The sequence below is a fragment of the Lethenteron reissneri genome, chromosome 46, assembly GCF_015708825.2.
Source record: "Lethenteron reissneri isolate LAM-NWPU_2019-01 chromosome 46, ASM1570882v1, whole genome shotgun sequence".
Classification (NCBI taxonomy): domain Eukaryota; kingdom Metazoa; phylum Chordata; class Hyperoartia; order Petromyzontiformes; family Petromyzontidae; genus Lethenteron; species Lethenteron reissneri.
In genome coordinates this window covers 4845833-4871095 of record NC_083824.1, presented here as the reverse complement: position 1 = coordinate 4871095, position 25263 = coordinate 4845833, and the positions used below count along the sequence as shown (strand labels likewise).

At 50.7% G+C, this 25263-nt stretch overlaps 1 protein-coding gene across 11 annotated transcripts in view; it reads left to right on the top strand.

Annotated features, from left to right (window-relative positions):
* LOC133354222 (centlein-like) overlaps positions 1 to 25263 on the top strand; it is a 32742-nt gene that overhangs the window by 6013 nt on the left and 1466 nt on the right. For 10 of the 11 annotated variants that reach the window (XM_061570890.1, XM_061570894.1, XM_061570888.1 and 7 more), the window contains exons 6-25: positions 136 to 315; positions 2462 to 2595; positions 3964 to 4126; positions 4940 to 5098; positions 5627 to 5806; positions 6261 to 6392; positions 6846 to 6967; positions 8387 to 8509; positions 13761 to 13861; positions 14609 to 14691; positions 15052 to 15860; positions 16157 to 16271; positions 16830 to 17111; positions 17565 to 17750; positions 18103 to 18200; positions 21293 to 21419; positions 22000 to 22137; positions 22289 to 22474; positions 22912 to 23091; positions 25068 to 25133. In XM_061570890.1, coding sequence (XP_061426874.1) covers positions 136 to 315; positions 2462 to 2595; positions 3964 to 4126; positions 4940 to 5098; positions 5627 to 5806; positions 6261 to 6392; positions 6846 to 6967; positions 8387 to 8509; positions 13761 to 13861; positions 14609 to 14691; positions 15052 to 15860; positions 16157 to 16271; positions 16830 to 17111; positions 17565 to 17750; positions 18103 to 18200; positions 21293 to 21419; positions 22000 to 22137; positions 22289 to 22474; positions 22912 to 23091; positions 25068 to 25133 — 3564 coding nt within the window. The remainder of the gene's footprint in view (positions 1 to 135; positions 316 to 2461; positions 2596 to 3963; positions 4127 to 4939; positions 5099 to 5626; positions 5807 to 6260; positions 6393 to 6845; positions 6968 to 8386; positions 8510 to 13760; positions 13862 to 14608; positions 14692 to 15051; positions 15861 to 16156; positions 16272 to 16829; positions 17112 to 17564; positions 17751 to 18102; positions 18201 to 21292; positions 21420 to 21999; positions 22138 to 22288; positions 22475 to 22911; positions 23092 to 25067; positions 25134 to 25263) is intronic. The other variant, XM_061570899.1, reaches the window with a different exon arrangement.

Sequence of the window (25263 nt, the reverse complement as noted above, 5' to 3'; positions counted from 1 at the left end):
ACGGGTACCTGTATGCGACCCTGGTGCGACCGGGTACGGGTAAGGAATCAAAACCCGTTTGCGACCTCTGCTGCCCGCCCCCACTTCGTGTGTGACGATCCCTGCGGCGCGCGAATCGCGCGTTTGGGTCTGCAGAAGCTGCAGGCCGTGCACGAGCAGAGCGAGCGTCTGACGGAGCGGCTGCTGCAGGGACACGACGGTGAGAGGCAGGAGCTGCAGCAGCGCTGCACGCAGCTGGCGGTGGAGGTGGAGACGCTGCGTGGCCGCGCGGAGCAAAGCAGGCAGCAGCAGGAGGCGGCCGAGCAGAACGTGAACGTGAGGAGGACGCCGGAGACGCCGTTTACATTCGCTCCTTCCATAACCACAGCCGATGTCAGTCGTAGACACGTTTAACTGTTCATCGTACGAGTAGAGCCCTTTTGATATCCACTGCTGGATGAGAGCCCCTCCCATGCCATGCGGGTCATGGGGGTTATTTTATCGTACTTCATGTTCAGTGAAGGCGGGGAGCTCAGATGTAGAAGCATAGTACAGTACAACGATGTCCTCTGCTGATACCGTAGGCCTGCAGCAACCTAGAACAGCTGTTTTAGGCGTGGTGGTTGCCCATCTAACACTCTACAGGCTCAATGCTGCTCAGCTTCCGAGATCTGACGAGATCTGGCTCATTGCAAGTAATTTGGTCATCGGCATAAATGGATTCTTTGATAAATATCCATTCTTACTCTCACGATGCAGCCATCAAGTTCTGTGTAAGAACCAATTACGGTAAAAGCTCGATATAACGCGGGCATCAGGGGACGTGAATGACACTCGGGTTATTGGCTACTCACGTTATAATGAAAAATGCACCCTGGAAGGTTGCTGAACCCACAGATATCTTTATGTAAGATACATCGTTTCGAAAATGACACACACTGTGTATTTACAAATAGGGTCGCTAGGGGCAGTCGATAAATGACGTCACGCACGTAGGGGGGAATGGGGGGTCAGACATTTGTGACGAGGGGCGGGGGGGGGTTGATAAATGTGACATCACATCAAAATGCGCAACTTTAAATAAATATAGACAACACGTTCTACTTAATTAAATAGACTTTTTAATAAATGTTTTCTGCTACAACATCAGAGTGCAGCGCCACATTAAATATGCACTACAATGACAATAGTTTAAAGCGATTTGAAGCATGTTTTATTTTTTGGGGGGGGGGCAGAGCTTTGTGACGTCATATTTGAGGGGGTGTCTGACTTTTTGTGACGCCGTGTGACGAGGGGGGGGGTCAAAAATCGTCCAAAATCGCGTGACGTCATTTATGTACGGCCCCTTACTCAAACTTACATGTAAAATCCCTCTGGCTATGCTGCCCTCTGCGGGCGTATAATACAATGAGGCTGTGATTATTATGATAATTATTATTCCGCTGTGATTGCTGCTCATGTAATTTCAAACATTCAGCAAGTAACAGTTTTGTTTTTTCTGGAAAGCCGGACTTGGGATGTTCTGTCTATCACCTGTGAGTTGTTGTGTTGTGTGTGTGAAAGGAACGCGAGTGCTTCATGGCATCCTCTTTGCAAAGCGCGTATGTGTGCGTACCCGATTCGTCACATTGCCACAGGAGCCGCCTCGATGATGGCCACCCAACTAACATGGAAAATGCGACCTTGGGTGCAATTTCCATTATAACGCGAGTAGCCAATAATGCGGGTGTTATTCATGTCCCGCGATGCCCGCGTTATATTGGGCTTTTACTATAATTGGTTCTTCCACAAAATGAAACATGAAGTTAATTTAATCTTTTTTTAGGGGGGGCATGCATTGAATCCGCAGTAGATCAAAATCCGCGGTGTAATGGGGAACGCTTCATTATTATAATTATTGGGCTTTTACTGTACAGATAGTCCCCGAGTTGCGATGGTCCGACCTCCGATATTTTGATCTTACGATGGCGATATCAATACGACAAAATTGTGAAATATTTTACATTTCGCGCGGCAGGTGAGTACTGTACAGTACAATATGATACGTTACGATACGTTCAATGCATGTATGATACATAGCTTTAGCGATTTCATTTTAGGGTTACCACGATACGATACGTTCAATGCATGTTAAAAGTTTTTTATAGCAGATGGGATTGTTTCCTAAAAAAAAATTCGATTAAATTGCAGTTCATATAGGTAGGCTAAGAATTTCACCTTGTTTTTACGTTACATTTTACTGTGAAATACAGTATTGTAATTAATAAATACATACAGTATATAGTTTATACAGTACGGTACTGTAAATTGCTCTGCTTTGCTAAATTATCACCATTCTTTAAGACTCCTGGGCAGGCTAAGCCATCTTTGACTTAAAATATTCTTGACTTACGATGGGGTCGTCGTAACGCATCTCCATTGTAAGTCGAGGACTACCTGTATTTGCAATTCACCTCTTACCTCGTCGTGCTCGTGCGCTCAGAGATTGGAACAGGAGTTAAGGAAGTGGCGGCAGCAGGCGGAGGAGCGGACCAATCACTGCAACGAGCTCCAAGCCCAGGTGACGCTGCGCCAGGCTCAGCTGTCACGCAGCAACGCCGAGCTCGACAAAACGAGGTGACTCAAAAGGGAGACTCAAGCCTGAAACTATTAATTTTTATTTTACCAGGTGTAGGGCCCACTGAACGGTACAACTCTTTTATTCAGAAGCGACCTGGCCACAAATGATGTATAGTAGCCAAATAAAGTCGTGACGCTGATTCTAAATGTGGAGGGAAAAACCGGAGAACCCGGGGAAAAGTCCACGCGACGGCAGGGAGAGAGACACGCAAACTCCAAATATACAGCAGGGGTCGGGATCGACCGCACGACCTCCTGTATACCAGGCGAGGTAGTTAACATCTCGCCACCGTGACCGACAACCACACAACACGAAGACGTTGTTGCTTTGTACACCGTGCCTGTGTGTGTCCCTGGCCGTCTGACACGAGTCTCAAGTTTTCTCCACGAGATAAGTTATTTCCCAGCGTCAAAGGTTGACTTTTAGTTGCGTAATCGAAAGTGCCCTCGACCGTCATTTCTGAGGCATGCTTGTCATATCTGTGTTGCATCACTACAGTGTTATCACTACAGTACCAATAGTCGAATGGCATTTTATGTACTAATTACTCAATTGCAAATACATATAGCAATGAGACTCATTGAGCCTCATCCGGATAAGCAAGTGGCGTAATAATATATCAGGGGCACCACACTCCACCTGACTTATGTACACGCTATTACTGCACCCTGCAACTATGACCGCATCAACCGGAATGCATCCAGACTCCTCTGATCTCAGAAGCTACGTTTGAAACTGGGTAATGCTTGTTGCAGCAGAGGGCAGTTTAGCAATATACATTGTTGTAGCGTACTATGCTCCTACGCGTATGCTATCCACCTTCAGCAACCCACACTGACCAGTGCGGTGAAGAATAATCATCTAGCCCCCACGCTTTGCAAGCGTGGTTAGATAAAAAATATCTGACAATGTACATTACATCCTGGCTTGCACCTCACCTAGGTTAACCCAGCCTATGACATGTACCTGGTGTTTGTATATCAGTGGGGAGACGGTGCTTATGCTGGCCTTAACCCTGGAAAAAAACCGAAAATAAAATAACTTTATCGGTACCGAGGCTCCCACAAGGCCATGCATGAGGGGGTGTGGCACAGTTTGGCGCCAGCTATCATAGAGTGCGGTCTTGTTGCTACAGTTATCTGCGGTGAGTACGCTGTCTTTTAAAATAACGGCGCTACTACGCCTCTCTAAATAAAATTAGCGCTGAGCCGCTTACGCGTTCCAAAATTCAGCGGTGCACGGGACCCACACCCAGCAACTTGCTGACGTCTCGGAACAGGAAAGGGTTAATAGGTGCTCACTAACAGCATTTGTCCCAGCAGCTATTGAGGCTGACCGAGCGATGCTCCTGTTTCCATCCGCAGGGAGCAGCTGCAGGAGCTGCAGATCGACCAGCGCCTGCAAGCGGAGCACGCCGCACAGCAGTCGCAGCTGGTGGAGCAGCTGCAGGAGCTGACCCGCGACACGCAGCGGGTGCTGCGCCAGCAGGAGGAGACGCACAGGGCTGAGAGCGCCTCGCTGCAGCAGGTGCACAGGGGCGCGTGCCACCACACGCATGCATAGCGATGATGATGATGATGATGATTTTGATTTGAAGCTTTCGTGACTGCAGGGATTCATATTCTTGGTTCTTTCGGTAAAGTCACGTAGAAGGGAAATAATAAAATAATAAAAATATATTTTTTTTATCTTGTTGTGGATTTCACACCTGATGATGATTGCTTGTGTTGCAGTCGAAACGTCGTGATAATTTTATTGTTTTACATTTGTATATTGTATTATTTCCCTTCTACGTGACTTTACCGAAAGAACCAAGAAGATGATGATTGATGATGATACTTTGTGGCTGAGGCTACTGTCCCCATAGATTTGTGGCCAAGTTAGTTGCGTCCTGTGTGCTGTGTAAATTATTTGAGCGGCGTGCCGCTAATTGTTTTTAATCGGTGTATATATTATCTGCTGTGACACGGATCAGAAATATGGATATTGATGCAGAATATGGAACGAGCTGAAATATTCGCAAAGAAACCTTGAGAGATGCCTACTTGGAATCACATTGAGAGACAGAAAGAGGAGTCTGGCCCAAGCCCACTGCTAGTGGGCTTGGGCCAGACTCATCGCTTGAAGAGATAATGGAAAGTAGTCGAGACTTAAAAACTGGTGGTAATGAGCACCAGACTACGTCCACCGCAGAGATGGAGTGATAAAATCGGTTCATGTATAGATGCTAGGTTGATTATTATTTCGCAGATCTGTAAGACAGGATGACAGCGAGGAGAGGCCTTCATCCAGAAGTGAATTGTCATCGTTGATGATGATGATACGAATTGCTGTCTGTAGATGCACGATGAGCTGCATCTGCGCTACGAGGCGTTGAAGGCCAGCGTGGTGCAACTGAGGCATGGCCCCTGCACCCCGAGCTCACAACCGCAGCAACCAGAACAGATGGAGGATGGAGGCAGCAGCAGCAGGCAAACCAACCTCACTGGGATGCAGCAGGTAACTCACATGCAGGAGTTGGAGGTTTATAACCAATACAAGTCAGACGTTACCCAAAAACAAACTCCGTTTGTACAATAGGTTGGTACCCATGGCTTTGCTGCTCTTAAAACTGAAAAATGTGATCCGTGCCAGCCTCAATGAGTGCTTGCTAACAGTCTTTGGCCCAACAGGTTATAAAGAGGCGGCACGGGGGGATATGTGTCTTTGTGTGTGAGATGTGGTGCGGTAGTGGAGTGGTTAGCACACTGCTACGAACCCAGCAACCCAAATTCGATTCCCTCTCACAACCAATAATAGTGGGCAATATTTGAACCAGTCCTGAGCCTCCCCTAGGTCAACTCAGCCTTACATGAGTACGTAGTGCCGGGTAAACATCCGCATTGGGAAGCCAAAGTTGGCCAGGCGTGGTGTTGACCACCCACTCCCTCGTATGCCATGTCGGCTTTCACAGCTGCTCGCTAAACAGCAATTGCCCCAAGTCTGTTAAAAAGCCTTTACGGGGGATCTTTGCCTCGGTGTTGGCAGCAGAGTGAGTCAAGTGGCACCCGTGAGCTGGACATGTTGCTCGCCGACAAGGAGGCCCTGCAGGAGAGGCTGCGTGACGTCACCACGAGGCTGGCTCAGCTGTCAAACCCGGCAACGGCTCCGGTGCACGGGAGATACAGAAGCCCTTGCCGGCAGAGCATCGCCTCCACCACCGCTCAGGTGCTGGCCACACAGCAGTAGCAAAGCTCGTCCTGTTTGTTCCCATTTACATGAAGATGGCACACACAATACTACGAGCTGTGATTTTACTTTGTTTTCCAAAGTGGGTTTGGTCCAGGATGAAGCTGCTGTTTTGGTCGGCTTGTGTTAATATAAAACTGCCGACTCACCTTCAAAATTTCTTCCAACCTCCCACTGGACCAAGCACTGTCATTTCAATTCTCGGGCGTACACTGACCCCCCGTTGGCGAGATCTCGCAGCGCACCAGTGCGTCATATTGTGGATACATTAAAAAGGTATTCCAGTGACGTCACTTGAAGATGCTGTGGTGGCCCTCCTCTGAGTGGCGCAACATTGAAAGTTTGCCCCGCGTTATCACATTGTCTTGTACGTGAGCATTGCGTGCATCTGTGGGACAAGGGCGGCGAGGGCAAGTGTCCTGTCGTTCCACAGGGCAGGGACGCCGCTACACGCGCCCGCTCGCTTTCGCCAAGTCGCTCGTCGCGCCTCCTCTCCGACTCTCAAGCGCAGCTTCTCCTGCTGCAGGGCAGGGTGCGTGGCCTGGAAAACCTGCTGCAGGTGCAGGTATGTTGTGTATGTATGTTGAACTTCTTTCGCAGCGTACGTAACCAACCGGGCCAGTCGGAGGTGCGAGAGAAGGACAACAAACTAAACACAAACCCGAATTCGATTCCCGCTCACGGCCAACATCAGTGACGATTATCTGCATCGGTCCTGGGCCTCCCCTCGGTTGACTAAGCCTCAAATTATTAACTAGTGCAGTGTGTAAACATCGCTACTAGGGAGACAAAGACGGCCTGGCTTGGTGCTGGCCATCCCACCCCCTCGTGAGCCGTACCGGCCTTCGTTGGTACTCGCTAACAGCACTTGCCTCAACAGTCTGTTAAGGCTACACGGGGGAATCTTAGTCTTTGTTTGCCTTTGTCTGCGATGGCGATGATAACATTGTGGCTTGTAGTGATAGTGAAATCGCGCGGCACCGCGCTCCCGCTCTCATCGTCGCCCCATCTCGCGCAGGCGCAGGAGGGCGAGGAGCTGCGCCGGGCGCACGACCGGCGCTGCGAGCGTCTCGATGCGCTGCAGGACAAACTCCGCGTCGCCGCCGAGCAGCTGCGGCAGGCCGAGGAGCAGCACGGACGGTCAGTGACGGCGGCCTCCCCGTCGTGGGGCCAGCGCCGCGACTGCAACAATAACGGCAGTCTAAATCTGTATAGAGTCTAAATCTCTGCAGAGTCTAAATCTGTATGGAGTCTAAATCTGTCTAGAGTCTAAATCGGTATAGAGTCTAAATCTATTTAGTCTAAATCTGTATACACTCTAAATCGGGAAAGAGGCTTGTGTTGCTTCCAAAACGTCGTGATTTAATTTAGTTGTTTTTATTTTATTTTATTTTTTACCTACATGACTTTACCGAAAAACCCCAAAAAGTATGGATCCTTGCAGTCACGAAAACTTCAAATCTAGAATCACATAAGAAGACAAATAAATCTCTATTTTGAAGTCAGCAAGCAGTCAACCATCAAGGTGATATCACTTTAATACGTCCCTTCATCACGTCAGTATTTTTTGTAATATGATTTACAAAGCGTTGTTTGTCAATCAAGCTGGAATACACCAAATTAAGTGAATACCCGATGAGTTTTTTTTCAATTCATCATTTGGCAATGAGGTTGTGACCATTAACTCGCTGCACTTGACAACATGTTTTAATTGTATTAACCCCCTGAACCACTTCGTGAAGTGAGGGAACCCCAGGCCTGCAACTCCAATTCATAGGCCCCATGGCCACATGAGTTCCTACCACTTCACAATAGCCCCCCAAACAATATCGGTCACTGCAAGGTTCTTAGCCCTATGAAGCGGGTACTGAAGGGCATCGCTTTCACCTGCCGACACAACGTGTGTTAATGTGTGGCCCACAAAAAGCACTTTAAAGTCTTATTCAGTTTCATTTATTTGGTATAGCCCTGTGAGCCATTCGGGTGCAACCGCAACAAACAAAAAATAAAACATGAACAAGAAAAAATCTTAAAATGATTATGTGACTATGTGCAAACAGAAAATCCAAGAAAAGACAGCAAAATATTGCAGAAAAAGCACCGTACACCAACGCTGTGTGCAAAAATCCCAGTGGGATGCAAGTCAAACAACAACAACCACAACTTAGATTAAGGCCATCAGTCTAACTCCGTACTACAACAAACAAACATGGCCAAACCAAATAAAAACGTTTTCGAAATCGCCAAAATAAAGCCATAAACACAATGTAACAGTGATCATAGGAACTGTGACCGAATTTTCACAATAAACAACAAACAACATGTACCACCATAGCTGGCTGCATGAGTCACTCCACAAAAGCAGGAGCATCAGTCGGAGTATCAACGTTTTTCAATGCACCTTTAAGATCAGCACACTAAATCAAAACACAGATCATACTTTGCAGCCTTCACGAAGGAAACGGGTCCGCCTTCCCCGGTGTGAACGGCTCGCACTGCGGCGAGGCCGCTGCTGCTTTGATCGCGGGGGTCACGGGCAGCGGCGCTTTGTTTCTGCAGGGGCGGCCGAAAGGGCGGGCCTCAGAGAGCGGCGCCGCACGAGCTGCGTCAGGAGGACAGCGACGGCGTGTGGAACGAGCTGGCCTTCGTCCAGCGGGAGAACCACGAGCTGAAGGCCGACAAGTGAGACGGCGGTCGGACGCCGGTGGGGGGATGTAACGATTCGCCCTCCACAACCCGATGAGTTGTCACAGTTATGGCTTCACGAATTGATATGTTTCGATTTAAAGCTTTCGTGACTGCAGGGATTCATCTTCTTGGTTCTTTCGGTAAAGTCACATAGAAAGAAATTAATAAAATAATAAAAACATAATAAAATAATTCTCACGACGTTTCGGCCACAACGCAAGTAGCTGTCATTCAGATTCTGTCTCCTTGACAGACCTGTTCTTCACCTGAAGACGGCTACTTGCGTTGTGGCCGAAACGTCGTGAGAATTATTTAATTATGTTTTTATTATTTTATTAATTTCTTTCTACGTGACTTTACCGAAAGAACCAAGAAGATCAATTGATATGTGTATTTATGTTTTACATTGCGCAGCGATGGCACGTACCTCCAGGCTTTTTATGAACCAATAATGTACGAACTATATGAAGCAGAAATTATGTATTCTCAGGTGCATGATTTTTTACTTGCGTATGTATCCGATTGCAAGAATGGCTCATAATCAATGAATCGTTACATTTCTGCTATTGCGTGTGTATGTTCGTGTCATGTGGTGACCGGTAGGTATGTGTGATGCATGTGCCATGTGTGAAGGTGCTGGTGGGTGTGTGTATGCGAGCTCTGTGTGTGTGTGTAATGGTGTTATTGAGTGTGAGTGATGCATATTGCCGTATATAACTAGTGCAGGGTATGTTTGGCACATGTGTTGTGTGTGTATTGTGTGGCGTGTGCAATACTTGTGTAATGCGGGCGTAAATGGGCGGGGCGGATATGACGATCCGAGAGGGAGGAGTCAGGGTGACGTGGGGGAGAAGTTATAGCGGGGAGACAGGAAGCTATCTGGGTCAGTCGGGGGAGTGAAGGGTGGTGAACACGTTGGGTGGTCGCCGTGCCTCAGCCTGGTGGCTGAGGGGCTCATGACGGCGCCAGCCAGCGGGGTGGAAGAGAGAGTGGAGGATTGAGGTAGGAAATGGCGAGATAGCCATAGAGGCCACGAAGGGCTGACATTGGGAGGTGGCGAGATCGCCACGCACGGAGGAACAGGGAGCAGAGATGGAGCTGCTGGGGGAGCAGCCAGAGGGCTGTACCAAGAGCCTGCAGCGGAGCTGCAGGAGCGTGGAAGGCTACGGGAGCGAAGGCAGATGTGGGGCTGCCAGGGAGAGAGTCTCAGGAGGAGTGCCGTGTGGGAAGGAGAACGCGAACCCCAAATAAAGGACACGGAGTCAGCAAGAAGTGTTCGAGTCCTTTTATTACACTGGTGTCAGAAGTGAAACGGCATCTCAAAACAACTGAGAGAAAGAAGAAAAAAAAAAGAATATTCCTGCTACATCATCCGACGACGACGACCTTCCTCAGACGGTGGACCTGCCTGCGATGGAAGAGGAGATCCGTTCTGGAACGAGTACGGGTCCGGGTGAGCAAGGTGTCGCCGCGTTGGTGGACCTGTCTGTGCCGGAGGATGCCAACTTACGATGGAGACAGATGGCGGCGCAGAGGGAGACCTTGAAAATCGTGCTGGCGCAACTGTGTGAGTTCACCACGCCGAGGACGGCGTCGGGGAGGCCCGGTGGTGATCCGCAGGCCTCTGCCTTTCCTGCGCTGCCAGCGCCATCTGCCACGTGGCACGAAGACGCCATCTTGGGCGTGGCAGGGGAGAAAAGGCGGGAAGCCGCCATCTTGTCTTCACCGCGGCGGGAGGACGCCGCCATCTTCAACATCGCGGCGGAGAGGCAGCCTTGCGCTGCCATCTGGAGGTGCCGCGGGGTGAGCAGCCTGCTGTGAGCTGCTGTTTTTCGAGGGGGTGCTGCGAGGAGAAGACGCCGATGCTGCAGCTGCTGGGGCGGGAGCTTCCCGTCCTGGCTCGGGTGCGTGACAACGGAGCCGTCAAGTCGCCGAACGAGTTCTGCGAGGCGTCTCAAGTTGCCACCCTGCCGTCCTCTTCTTGCTGCAGCCCCGGGCGAGTCATAACGATACGCACCCGGCCTTAACACACACCTCACTCATCTTTCGAGGGCCGGGGGGCTATTTTGGTTTTCTCTTATGACTCGATTGTGCGGAGCGCGGTTCGGACTGTGTGGATGTGTGTGTAATAACGATGAACGCGCTATCTGCTTGTTAATGGTGTCAATGTAAGTGTGTGCGTGTGTTGAGAATGGACGGAGAGTCTGCTGTATTTGCTGAGTGTCAAATTGTGTGTGTGCGCTGCTGCGTGGAGTTGTTATCTTAATGGTGAAGTTAATTATTAACTTGGGAGCGTCGGGTATCTTGCGCTGTATTATTTGTGGGTTACCTTGTGCGATGGGCTTAATTGGAAAAAAAATATATATATTTTTTTGGTGTATTGTGCTGCGAGGTGCTGTGTGCGATGCGATTGTTGCAAGAGAGAGAATAATTGTGTTGTTGCTGCAAAGTTACGACAGGATTAATGGTGTGTTGGTTGCCTGCAGATCTGCTTGCTATTGTGCTTAAATGTACGCGTGTGATCGCGATATGCTGATTGCATGTGCTGTTATACCGTTCTGTATGGTTATGGGGTGCGATGCAGTGGTTGACTATTGGAATTGAAATTGTTATTATATTGTGCGTACCTGTTGGAAATTGTTAACAAATTCGAGGGGGACCCAAATATTTGGTTGTATGGTTGTTGTGCACACGAGATTGCGTGTATATTATAGAGGGGGACCATAAAATTTGGTTGTATGGGTGTTGTGCACACGAGATTGCGTGTATATTATAGGGGTAATTGAGCTTTTTGAAAATGAGGGTGCGCGATGACGCCGTTGTGGGTGTCTCAAAGGTTAATGCTAATGGGACCGTAAATTGGCGCCAAGTGGCGTCGCGTATTCGGTTGATCGCATGCAGCCACGAGTTGCTTAGCGAGTTGGGTTGTGTAACCAATGTGGTTGGTAAAATATTGGTTAAAAATTCCACGATATGACAGCTGTGCGCAGCAAGCTGGGGCTGTGCGTCTATCGTTGGTGGGGTTGTTATAACGTGACGGGGGATGCGTCTTGTGACCCCCAGTTAAGGGAAGCTGGGGTGCACGAATGGAGAAAACTGGCCACGTGTTCGCACGTTGGGCCGCCATTTTGCGCGCACGCGGGGTATGGTGACGATGCGCTTTGCGGAAAGGGCCGCCATTTTGAGTGCGCGCGAGATATTGCGCGAACGCGCTGGGCGAAGGGGGACGCCATTTTGAGCGCGCGGGAAAAACCGCGGTGGGGCAAATATTCCATCTGTTATGCCTGCCATTGTTGAGTGGGTGATGCACGAGTTGTGGTCACTTCGGCCTATGGCTGATGGCTGACCTGACAGCCCGGAGGCGAAACCTCCGTGGTATGTCTTAAACTAATGGGCCATGTGCTCATATGGCTCGGGGAGTCATGGTTCAGTTGTGCGGTGGCAGACTGAACCTGGTGTGCCGGGGGCTCACGGGATCTGGGTTAGGGTGTTATTGTCTCTATAAGAGAACATTGCCCCGTGGGGGGAGTACAGGGGGTCTGGCATTGCCGGGGGATGAACCTTCCCTGGGCTATAAAGCGTCAGACTATAAGAGGCTGGTGTGTGTCCATCGCTGATGGGATAGTAAGGGAGGAGCATGGCCGAGTGCTGATCTTCCCCGAAATGGCACTAGCCGAGAGTATGGTAAATGGATGTTGCTGTGGGTTGACGACCACGGTGAGGGTTACGGCGAGTTAAACGTCACCGCTGGGGAGCGTGGCTCTCTCCACGCGAGGGTGTGCGATTAGGTGTTTTGTTGGGTTGCTGAGAGTGACCGTGGGTACATGCTGTGTACGTGCGATGTCTGTGCTGGTCCTCAAGGGAGGACTGCTGGTGGGTAAGAGCAGGAAATTTTGTTGTTGTCACGTGTAAATAATATTGTTGTTAAAATGTAAATACTGGGGCATCCATTGCGTTATTTTAGGTATTTATGGGGAGTTTTTTTAAGCGGGCTGGATTTACATCATCTCCACTACCCTGAGGCCGGGTGGCTGTCGTGTACGACATGCGGATGTGCGTTGTTGTGCTGTGCCTCAGGGGATTGGATTCTCCTTCTCGTCACAGATTCTTCAGCTCCCGTCGCACTGGGTGTTACCTGGTGTGCTAGCTGGATGAGGACTTGAAGGAGCAATTGAGCGCCGTTCGTCATTCTGCTCTACCACTTGCTCTTTGACGTTGGACTTGAGCCGAGCGGATGGAACTGCAACATGGACACGCACTAAAACATCACATTTCTGGATTGTGCGCGTTGGCCGTTCTTGCGTGTCAGTTGCCGTTTTTGTTCATTGTGCCATTTTTATTCTTGTTGATGTTGCGCGGAGGACAGGCCGGTGTTCTGTTCCAGTTCCTGATACCTCCCCTTTCGTTGCTTGTGTTGTTGTTGTTATAATCTCCGTTGTGTCTGGGGGACTCCTGATTGTGATGCCTTCGCCCGCATTATTTTGTTCTGTTTCAGCCGAGGACGGCTGGGATTTTCTCTACGGGGGAGGGTAGTGTAATGCGGGCGTAAATGGGCGGGGCGGATATGACGATCCGAGAGGGAGGAGTCAGGGTGACGTGGGGGAGAAATTATAGCGGGGAGACAGGAAGCTATCTGGGTCAGTCGGGGGAGTGAAGGGTGGTGAACACGTTGGGTGGTCGCCGTGCCTCAGCCTGGTGGCTGAGGGGCTCATGACGGCGCCAGCCAGCGGGGTGGAAGAGAGAGTGGAGGATTGAGGTAGGAAATGGCGAGATAGCCATAGAGGCCACGAAGGGCTGACATTGGGAGGTGGCGAGATCGCCACGCACGGAGGAACAGGGAGCAGAGATGGAGCTGCTGGGGGAGCAGCCAGAGGGCTGTACCAAGAGCCTGCAGCGGAGCTGCAGGAGCGTGGAAGGCTACGGGAGCGAAGGCAGATGTGGGGCTGCCAGGGAGAGAGTCTCAGGAGGAGTGCCGTGTGGGAAGGAGAACGCGAACCCCAAATAAAGGACACGGAGTCAGCAAGAAGTGTCTGAGTCCTTTTATTACACTTGTATTGTGAGTATATCCTTGTGGGTATGTGCGGTGCTTGTTCTGTCTGTGTGTGGGTCTTGGTGAGCGTGTGTGCTGCTAGGTATGTTTGTTGCATGCCGTGTGTCAGTGGGCCCATGACGGTGCTGCTGGCTGTATGGTGCATGTGCCACGTGTGATGGTGCTCTGTCTCTCTCGTGGCCGTGGTTGCCACAGGCTGCGTCTCCAGGAGGAGCTGGATCGCCTTCGCGTGCAGGCGGCCGCAGACCGCGCCGCGTTGGCTCAGCTCTCACACTGCCTGCATCATGAGCGCGACGGTATGGAGTCTTGTGTTCTTCGACAATCGGGGCGCCACGGTGGCGAGATGTTAACTGCCTCGCCTGGTATACAGGAGGTCGTGGGTTCGATCCCGACCCTGACAATTGTATATTTGGAGTTTGCGTGTTCTCCCCGTGATCGCGTGGATTTTTCTCCGTGTCCTCCGGTTTTTCCCTCCACGTTTAGAATCAACATCATGGCGTTTAGAGTGTTTGGCTGCTATACGTTTCCACACTATAAACCGCTTCGCTGAGGCTATCATTTGTGATAGCCAGGTCACGTCTGAAAAATAGCTCAGTGGGCTTTACCTGGTAAAATATATTTTTTAATAGTTTTTAGTTTACTTTAATGGTGTCCAAGATGCAATATTGACCGCGCACCGCTCTTTGTTTATCCGAGGCACGGGTTGGTGAAGGGGATGGGGGGGGAGTGTAGTTCGGGACCGTTTCAGGTAATGCTCTCGCCACTGATGTTAGCCACATCCATAAATCGAACTCAGGTCACAGTGTCGCACTGCAGTGTGCTAAGCACTTAGGTTATTTGAATTGGCTGCAACAGTCATGTTGCTGACAGAATAATCGGCGAGATTGAAAGGCATTGCCAGTGAGTGGGGGGGGGGGGGGGGGGTGATGCTAATGGTGGTGAGCATCGGTCGGCGATGTCCGTGGTGAAGACTGGAGAGCGACTGTCGCTGTCTTCAATCCATCGTCTTTGCTGCCGTTTGTCGTCTGCTGCTGCTGCTGCAGAGCTGCTGTGGAGACTGGAGCACCGCGGGGTGGGGAGCAGCTCCTTGCAGCCGGAGCAGTTGCGAGACTCGCAGCAGATGCAGGTGGGGGCACCCCCCCCCCCTCCCTCTTGCCTTTGCCAGCCACCACGAGCAGCACTCAAGACACAGCCACCAGCAGTGACTGCCAGGAGGTTCATATATCGGGGCAAGACCGAAGCTTGTGGGGGTCGGGGGAGGGAGTGGTCAGGGTTGAGGGGGGAGCGTAGGTAGGGAGGTAGGGAGGGAATGAGGGAGGGAATGAGGGAGGGAAGTCGGGAGGGGGTCCAGGCTCTCCAGGTCCCTTCACAAATAAATTCCAACAAAGCGCAGCTCCCCTGCATCTCAGCAGTGTTGGCATTTCTGATCCCATCCCGTCAGCCTTGGCAAGCCTTCATTTGACGGACGTTTTCTTGGCTCTTCCAGATTTTCGCATTGCAACGGCAATTGAAGGCGGTGGAGAAGGAAGCTGGCAGACTGGCTGAGGCACGCGATGCCCTGGCCGGCGAGAGGAGTCTACTGAAGGCCGCCGTGGCCAAACTGAGGAGGACGGCGGAAGACAGAACGAGGCAGACGGCCGCTGCCGACCGCGAGAGCTCGCAGCTCAAAGAGAAGCTCGCTCAGCTGCGGGAGACGCTGGAGCAGACGTCCTGCAAGAACTCCGATCTGGGCCGAAGGATGGCTGGGCTCAAGGGCCAGCTCAAGCGGCTGGAGGAGGAGAACGCCGGGCTGCGGGGCCGGGCGCGGGATGGCGAGCGGGCCCTTGACGCCAACGCAGAGCTTCGCCGGCAAGTGGCTCGCTTGCGGCGGGAAGGCGCCGAATCCAGCGAGCGGTGCGGCCAGCTGGAGCGTCGGCTCGACGGACTCGAGGCGCAGAGGCTGGCGCTCGCCGAGGGCCACGGGGCCCTGAGGCAGCGCTGCCGCCAGCTGCGGCGCGAGAACGCGGCGCTGGCGGAGAAGCGGCGACCGGCGGCACGACACGGCGGGGGCGCGCCGTGCTCGGACGCCTTCGGGAGGGATGCGGAGGGGAACGCGGAGGAAGGATGCGAGGAGAGACTCGGGGAGAGACGCGCGGAAGGGAGCGGAGGCCCCGCGAGGAAGAGGAGGCCTGGCAGGAGGAGACGCAGCGGGAACCTCCGGCACCACCAGGCCGTACTGAACCGATCCATCCAGGAGATGGGAAACACGTTCCGCAACTTCAGCAAGGACGGATGGGAGGACATGAGCGACTACAGGTGCTGCGCCCCGGCACCCCTGGCTGATGGGAGAGTAGCAGATGGTGCTTGATCAGCAGACATTGATCGAGGTTTGCTAATTCACTGTTGAATATTCAGAATGATAAAGTTACGGGGGCAAGTTGCACATTGCATATGTTTCATTCATCAGCTAGTTCACCTGCTGATGTTGTAAATCCCACGACAGAGTCGGTAGCCTCCTGCAATTGATAGCCACAAGTTGCCACCGTTTGGCGACGTGATCACGTGATGGGGCGTGTGAGTCGCATCGAGTGATTGCCTTGCCCTCTGTGCAGCAGCGACACGGATTCGGGGACAACGGAGAGGACGACTCCCAGCAGCAGCCTGGGCTCGTTGATTGCGCAAGCGTCCCAAGCGCGGCCCCGCACCGCCAAGGGCGGCCCCGCACGGGTCAGACCCACACGCGGATACACTCGCAATCACAGCCTCGGCCTATAACCCAGATCACCGGTCTTCTTCTTGTCGTCCGACTGACGTAGATGCAGAGCGACGACTACAATTTCACGTTCAAGTGGTCAAGCCAGATAACCGCGTCAGGAGTAGCAGCGAGTGTATCGCTGTGATGCCTCCTTCGTATTTGTGGATGGGGCATTGCGTGGTTATATGATATTAATTGTCCATTTGTGCATCAGGTAGCTACCATTGTTTTGTGGATGCCGTTCAGGGTGGACCATGAGCTTCGTGGAAGATTAAACCCAGGGATTACTGGTGTTAACCAGTAACTCATGGCTTAGCCTCGGCTGTTAATTGACCAAACCATAGATCTCACGGTAGCAAACTAATATGCATCAAGCAATCCGCCACACATCAACTGAAGCCGTTTCCCGGCTGACAAAGCTGGACATAGACTTATAAATAGTCTTCTCAACCAGCTATACCCAACAGAACATAGGTGAATTTTACCGCCCTTGACGTATTCTCTGCGCACGTGCTCCCTCGCGCCCTCAGCCCTGCTACCCACGGTGGAGGCGGCACCTTCGCGTGCAGCACGCGGCGGCGTCGCTCCACGCGTCCCCGGCGCCGGCGCCGCCACACCGGGCGCCTCCGCCAGCCGTGGCGGGGGCCCTGCGGCGCCGCGTGGCATCCCTGCAGCGCCGAGTCGCCGTGCTCCGCTCCGCCCGGCTGCAGGCGCAGGGCGCAGCGGCGCGGCTGCGCGAGCACGCCACGCTGCTCGGCGCGCGGCTCTCGGAGGCGCAGCAGCGCGCCGAGATGCAGCGGCTCGCGGCGCAGGTCAGGGAAGCTCTCTCTCTACGCCTCCTGCTTGATGGGCGCTCGCTTTCCTCTCCTCTGCTGTGCTCCTTTCTGAAGTTGAACCTTGTTCTCTCTCTCAAGACTTCCCAGTGATCTTTTGTCCATGAGAGGTCACTCCTCCTCAACTCCTGCACACCTTTTGTCTGGAACTCCCTTCCTTGCCCCCCTGTCGTCTCATAAAGCCTCCACACCTCCGCTAAGGGGGAGGATGCTCCTCCACCTGCTTCACTTCGCCACTGTCTGTAATGCCCTCTTTCACCCTAGCCATCTTCACAGCAGGCATTTGTGCTCCGCGACAGTTGTAGATTAATTGAGTGTCCTTGCGGCATACAAAACATCGTACATTGCGCGTACGTGCACGTGTGAACCGGGCTTCACGTGCAGTGAAAAGACGGCTGCGTTAGCTGTGCCCGCGTGCGTGCGATCGTGCAGAGGCTGCGTGCCGAGGTGTCCGAGCTGCAGCAGAAGATCCGAGTCCTGGAGCGAGGCGGAGACGAGGTCAGGGGGGGCCTACCGTCTCCGGCGCTACCGGTTCCTCCGCCAGCCTCCGCTGTGGCGCCGCCAGCCCCGCCACCCAACCAGGACGCGGAGATCAAACAGCTGCAGCTCAAGCTCAGGGTGAGAGGTCGAGCCGCTCCATCGGGATTTCAACTCGCAAAACTTCCACGGTGCGACCGGCCAGATACAGGTGCACCTTGTGTTATTAAAACGAGCACCACCTGGTGAAGCTGTGCCACTTGATGACAAGTCTACAGTCCTTGCCCTATTAAGACTGCTGTTTGGCATAGAAATGTGGAATGCCGCTCTTGGCTGAAGGTGTATCTCTGGCACTTGTTGCTGATCTCTGCTTAGAGCGCTTCACATAAGCGCCTTTGGCCATGAAATTTCTTCCAACGGCTGCAGAGAAAAACATAATAAAAGTATATGTTGAAATCATAATCTACAAACCGACTTTGTTCTGCATGTGCAGGGCTCGGCGGGCGAGATGTCTCGGCAGCTCGCGACCATCAAGGAGCTGCGGATGGAGCTCCAGGAGAAGGAGAAGCACATCTCAGAGCTCCAAGACAAGTGAGTTATTACCAGAAAACCACAGCCTCTCACGCAAACGGCGAGGGAAACTGTGAGGATGCTTCATCCAACAGTAGATAGAGCATGACTGCTGACGATGATTATGGTGCTGGTAGTTGTGATGCTGGATTTGCAACGTCATTCAGCATCGTGGTGGGACACCCAAGCTCTGGGACGTTAACCCTTTCCCATTTGAAGGCGTCTGCAAGTTGCAGGGTCGGTGTTCTGGTCACCTCGGAATCTCGGAATGCGCTAGCCGCTCAGGGTTAATTTTATTTAGAGAGGTGAAGCGCCGTTGTTTTCAAAGACATTGTACTCACCATAGATAACTGCAGCGACACGACCACACTCGATAGCTGGTGCCAAACTGTGCCACACGCCCTCCCGCATGGCCTTGTGGGAGCCTCGGTACCGATAAAGTTTTTTTAATTAATTTTTTCTTCCGATTTTGTTTTGATGATGTACGAACACGTTTATCAGAACAGAATTGGAAAAAAACTGATGGTGTACATACATGTACGTCATCGGAACAGGAAAGGGTTAAGAAGCTTATACTCTTGGTTCTTTCGGTAAAGTCACATAGGTAGAAAATAAAAATAAAAATTAATTAAATCACGACGTTTCGATTGCAACACAAGCAATGTGGTTGTCACACCTGATGATGATTGCTCGTGTTGCAATCGAAACGTCGTGATTTAATTTATTTATTTTTATTTTCTTTACCTACGTGACTTTACCGAAAGAACCAAGAGTATGGATCCTTGCAGTCACAAAAACTTAGAATGGTTAAGAAGCTTTTATCGTGCTTAGTGGCCAACACCAGCTGAGCAGAGAGATTTTTTTCCGACTGGCCAATACAGTTGCTACCTGGCGAGATGTGGTGAGGTTCAGGCACAATACTACAAGTACCGCTGTTAGCGAGCACCAATTTAGTACGGCTGTCAAGCGGCCTGCTATTTAAGATTGGAGGAAATCCCCACCCTCTTTAAGTGCAAATTATCTTATTTATGAATAACAGCAATTGTAATATAGGTTGAATACCAAGTAACTCTTGCGTGTTGTGTTGAAGATCTCGAATATAGATGGTGGTTCCACTCAGCTGTATACAGCTTCTTTTCTGGGAGCTCATGTTCGTTGTTGGAATGAGGGTAATGGCAGTGGCTTGTTAATTGAGCCACAACGCACAGATCTATGTCATTGATTCAGCAAGTGTCTGCCTCATTGATTTGCTCGTTAGGAAATCCGAGCCACACGGTGGATGGGTTTGGTGTGTAGTGATCGCAAGTGCACATCTGTGTGCGTGTGTGTGTGTAGTGGCTAGCGGTGGTGAAGATGTTAGAACATCGCTCTCCGAACCCGATGCCTCAAGTTCGATTCCAGGCCATGGCTAACACTAGTGGTGCTTATCTGAACTGGTTCTGGACCTCTTCCAAGTTGGCTCATCCTTAAATGAGTACCTGGTTGCACTATGCAAACATCAACACTGGGGAGGTAATGGCAGCCAGACCTGGTTCTGGCCACACCAAGCCCTTGCCGTGCGAGTCTTTGTAGGGGTTTGCTAACAGCACTTTCCCCAACACACTGTGTAGGCTACATGGGAAACCGCTGTTGTGGGGACTGGTGGCACAGTGGTTCAGTACATCGGTAAAAACAAACGACAAAGAACAACAACAATTTGTCTGTTCAAGGAAGCCCCGCATATGGGTCTACCTCACTGTTACAGCCTTGTCACATTTATATGTCTGCAGCCATGCAAATTTATTTTACAGCATTACACAAAGCATCAACTGTTTGCTAAAAGTTCCTCATCCCACCGATTGCAAAGAGGGCACTGGCGCTGATGTGCACGAGATTTTGTTCTATTTTAATGTGTACTTGTGAACGTGCAGTTGTAATTGCAAGCTTTCCGTACGTGCGGGCTGTGTGGTCTCTTTCAAACGGCGTTTGTCCCCCCGTCTCCGTTATAGATTTGTGCGCCAGTGCAGGTCGATTCACGCACCGACCGTGCCGCTCGATACAATGAAAAGCTCAAATGTGGACCGTCACTGCCGACACAATCCCTTGAACATCCCCAACAGACAGCTCTCCCTCCTGGCTACGCGGTCATTCAACTCGTACAGCATCTGCTCACCGGCTTATTTGACAAATGTGATGTTTTCATTGTATTTAATTCACATGCCAATGACAGTTAATCACAGTGGCTAGATGGCGCCACGGTAGCAGGATGTTAACCTACCTCGCCTGCTATGCAGGAGATCGTGGGTTCGATCCCGACCCTGACACCTGCTGCTGTATATTTTAAGTTTGCGTGTCTCTCTCTCATTAGCATCATGGTGGCTAGGAGATGTTAACTTCCTCGCCTGGTATGCAGGAGATCGTGGGTTCGATCCCGACCCTGACGCCTGCGGCTGTATATTTTAAGTTTGCGTGTCTCTCTCTCATTATCATCATCGTGGCTAGGAGATATTAACTACCTCGCCTGGTATGCAGGAGATCGTGGGTTCGATCCCGACCCTGACGCTTGCTGCTGTATATTTGGAGTCTGCGGTGTCTCTCTCCTCGTGATCGCGTGGATTTTTCTCCCGGTCCTCCGTTTTTTCCCTCCACATTTAGAATCAACATCACGGCGTTTAGAGTATTTGGCTGCTATACGTTTCGATGTGGTAAGCCACTTTATTGAGCTATCATTTGTGGCCAGGTCGCTTCTGAAAAAGAGCTACATAGCTCAGTGGCCATTACCTAGTAAAACAAAGATAGTAAATAATAAAAACCCAGACCAAGAAACCTCATAAAAGATTATCATTTTTGCCAAGTAATGTGCCTAGATTTGAACCCAAGATCTTAGTAAGGCAAGCTCAGCACTGACCCGAGTCACCCAGCGACCTCTAACTTTAATTTACTTTCAAATAACTGTATTCAATATGCAGTGAATGAGAAAAACACTCGTAATATTTTTTTGTATTCGTACGAGTGGAGTCATTTCCCCCACTTGTAGCTGGAACCTCAGCGAGTGAGTGATGATTCCGGAGTCGTCTCTCACGAGGCGATGTGTGTGCGCGCGTGCGCGTATGTGTGTGTGTGCCACGGGGCAGGGTGACACGAGGGGAGCGCGACGTCGCCATGAAGCGTCAGCTGCTGGAGGAGCAGCGCGAGCGCGTGAAGGGCGCACAGCTGAGCGAGGCGGCTCAGCGGGCCGCACTCACCGAGCTGGAGGGGAAGGTCGGTAACGAGCCCACGCGGCCCGGAGCACCAACTCCGCTAACTCGGGCTGCTCCTCTCGCGCTAACGCGTCAATCGCACACTCTACACCAGGGGATCTCAACCTGTGGGTCGCATTCTGAGAGGAGCTTTGGCTGCAGCATGGATACTTGTTCAGGAGAAATGTTAAATGTGTGCGGGGAACATTTGCGCCACACTGCAGCAGCAGAAAGACACGGATTCACAACTTGACACAAATGCTTTACTAACACTATGTTGACTAAAAGCAGATGAATTTACGAACATTGTTTTGCCTATTTAAAATTTTAAGATGATCCGAAAAAATGTTTGGTGTCTGATTAATCTGAAAAATATAACATCACCTGATGTGACACCACTATCCGTGCTTTCCACCAAATGTCTTATGTGTCATTGGGTGATGTCACAAGTTCAATTATTTAATGGAAATTATCCTAAAATAAAAATGTGCCTTTTAATATCATAGATGTTTTAAACTCATCCCATCTACAAAAAACACACAAGTTTGAGTGGATCCCGTCACCCCGAAAGTGTCCGATGTCCCGCTATGCGATGCGTCCAGGTGAAATCCCTCACGGAGGAGGCGAGTGGCAGGAAGGTCGCCCTCGACTCGATGAAGCAGCGACTGAACGTGGCTACGAAGGCCAAGGGCGAGTACGAGCAGCTCTACCAGAGAGCCAAGGAGGGGCTGGACAAGAAGGTGGGACCAAAGAGGAGACTTACAGCTGCGCCGTCAAACGCTGCCCTCAATTTTTATAAATGCCGAACCGTATTTACTAAAGCAATCCACAGCAGCAAATCTATCATCTGCTTAAGGACCACGTGTCCGCTGTGCATTATCAACCCCGCAGACGCAGAAGCTGCGCGAACACAACGAGCGGTTACGCGCGGCCGAGGGGGCGGCCGAGGAGCTGGAGGCGGCGGCGTCGCAGCAGCTGCACGAGCTGGCGAGCCACAGCCAGCAGACGCTGCGTGACCTGCACCAACAGCTGAACGCGTCTCAATCGCGGACCGCCCAGTTCGCCAACTTCGTCAAGGTGCGGGGGTCCGCGGGGTGGGGAGAACCCCCCGCGGCGATGCTTCGTGTTGGTCTCTCCGTGAGTGCGTGTTGGCCCGGTGTGCACGTGCGCAAATATGCACACGCATAATGTGTGTGCATTGTGGGGAGCACCTGGTGCGGTGTGTAAACTTCACCACTTGAGAGGCGAAGGGCGTGGTGCTGGCCACCTTCGCGTGCCCTACCGACCTTGATAGGCGCTTGCTAACAGCACTTGCGCCAACAGTCTAAGGCTATATGGATCTTTGTCTCTGCATAAGTGTCCGTGTGTGATCCAAGCCTTGGCGGGGAAGTGCGTACATACTTGCGTACATGCGAGTGCACATTGGTGTGTACCTGTTTGTGACCTCTGCCCTGGCAGGGGAGTGTTCGTGCACGTGTCTGTGAATGTTACGTGTGCGTGCGTGCGTGAGCCAGGCATTGGCGGGGGAGTTTGTGCGTCACACACGGGAGACGCACGCTCTGTTGCGGCGAGCGCATCCGAGCGACACGGTCGCGCGGACGGACTCGGCGAGCAGAGCTCAGTCCCTCGCTGCCTCCATCCTCAACATCACCGAGGCGGAGCTCTCAGACATCCTGGAGGTGGATGAGGCCCAGGTGAGGCTTTACCCTCTCAGTTCTAGATTTGAAGCTTTTGTGACTGCAAGGATTCATATTCTTAGGTTTTTTTCGGTAGTCATGTAGGTAAAAATAAAAAAATAATGAAAGTAAAATAAAATAAAAATGACGTTTCGGAGGCAACACAAGCTTCCGTCTTCAGGTGGAATATTTACCCCCTCACTCTACCGTGTCACAACAGCGGAGATTGTTGAGGAATATGTTGCATACTCTGGCCAGGAGACGGCTGTGGTGAGATCACTCGGCTTGCAAGTGAAAGCTTGTGAAGTTGAAACCTGATGGTAGTGAATTAGTCATTTATTAGTTCTTTCGGTAAAGTCACGTAGAAGGGAAATAATAATAAATATTTAACAATAAAATTCTCACGTTTCGACTGCAACACAGGAAATCATCAGGTGTGAAATCCACAGCAAGAAAATTTGATGATTGCTTGTGTTGCAGTCGAAACGTCGTGAGAATTTAGTTTAATATTTTTATTTCCCTTCTACGTGACTTTACCGAAAGAACCAATAATATTAATCCCTGCAGTCACGAAAGCTTTAAATCAAAATTTAGTCATTTATTCTTTCAGGGTTGATAAAAGTATCCACCTGCGGAGGGTCACCTGTAGTTGTTGTGGGGAGTAGACTGGGCGCCAACATGAACATTTTACCAACGACTCAGGGCCACCAATGGATAAAAGCACTGCTTATTCCTCATTTCAGCAGACACCAAATTGTTTAGTTGTCCCTCACGTATTATTTACATTTGTAAAAATTCAACAGATTTCTTATGAATTCTCACCATCATAATAATCTACTCATTTGTCAATCCTCTGCTAGATGAAGGCCTCCCCATGTTGTGCATCAGTCATGAGGTTATTTGACCACACTTTACTGTGCTGGCAAGTGCAGGTTTGGCAAAGAGGAAGCCCAGGACCGGATCAGATATCACTCGGCACTGATTTTACCTGTGACCGGGAATCAAATCTATAACCAAGTTCACGGCACAGCGTGCAAACCTCTTCAACCCTCATTTTGCAAAACGTCGTGAAATTTATCAACGACAAAATTATGAAATGTGGTGCAGTGTTTGCGGTTTTGTAAGAGAAAACGCAACTAAAGCTTTGTTGTAATTTTGTTTATTGATTTGATTACACTTGTTTACAAAGAGGTTCCGTTGGGCCACAGCAATGGCCTGCAGCTGTGCATTGATCGCTGCTCAAGAGTATAGAAAGCCGCTCAACACCCATGGCTCTGGTCGCTCTTCAGCGAAGCCACCATTCACCTCAGATCTCTACCCCATACCGTGCAATGTAATGCCAACATGCAGTATGAGAAATTACTTAAGACATAATAAAAGATTTAGGGACTTTTGTTGGCTGTGGTGCACAACAGGATTAAAATATCTTATTATTGACAGGCATCTCCCGTGGTTAAGAAATTGAATTTGGCAAAGGCTGCACCGCCCATGCTCCTGGTGCTTTTTTATAAAGTTTTCCTTTAGAGGCAGACTCCTTTGCCTGATGACGACCGCGTGTTGCGATCGAAACGTCGTGATGTTTTATTTTATTTCTAACTATGCGACTTTACCGAAAGAACCAAAGAGTAAAGGCTTCCACTGTATCAATATTTCCCTGCCCTCAATAATATATGCTGCCACAAATGTTAGGCGGATTATGCAGGTTAGTTCAGCAGAATGGTTTGCACACTATACTATAAACCCCACCTGAGTTCAATTCCCAGCCATACCCAACGTCAGCCGTGATTTCTGAACCAGTCCAAGCTGACTCCTCAGCATGGTGAAGTATCGTCAAATAACATCCCATGAAATGGCCCCACGGAGACCTTTATTCAGTAATTGATATAGGCTCTGCGATTTTATGACCATGAACGTGAAGGTTATTACAGTGCGTCAATAGTGATGGCTTTTGTGAACTTACTCATTTGTCTGACAAACTGCAACCGTTTCACCAGGCCAATGCGACGCTGCAGAGGGATACGCGGTGGTGCAGCGAAGTGGAGGCACTCTTGGATACCCAGGTAACCTTTAACCACCAACCCCCCCCCCCCCCAATGCTTATCCATTCAGGGTGTTTGTACACATGCAAGACTGAGATTAACAGGATCATTTCATGTATCATTGTCTTTTTACTATGATGTATAAAAACTA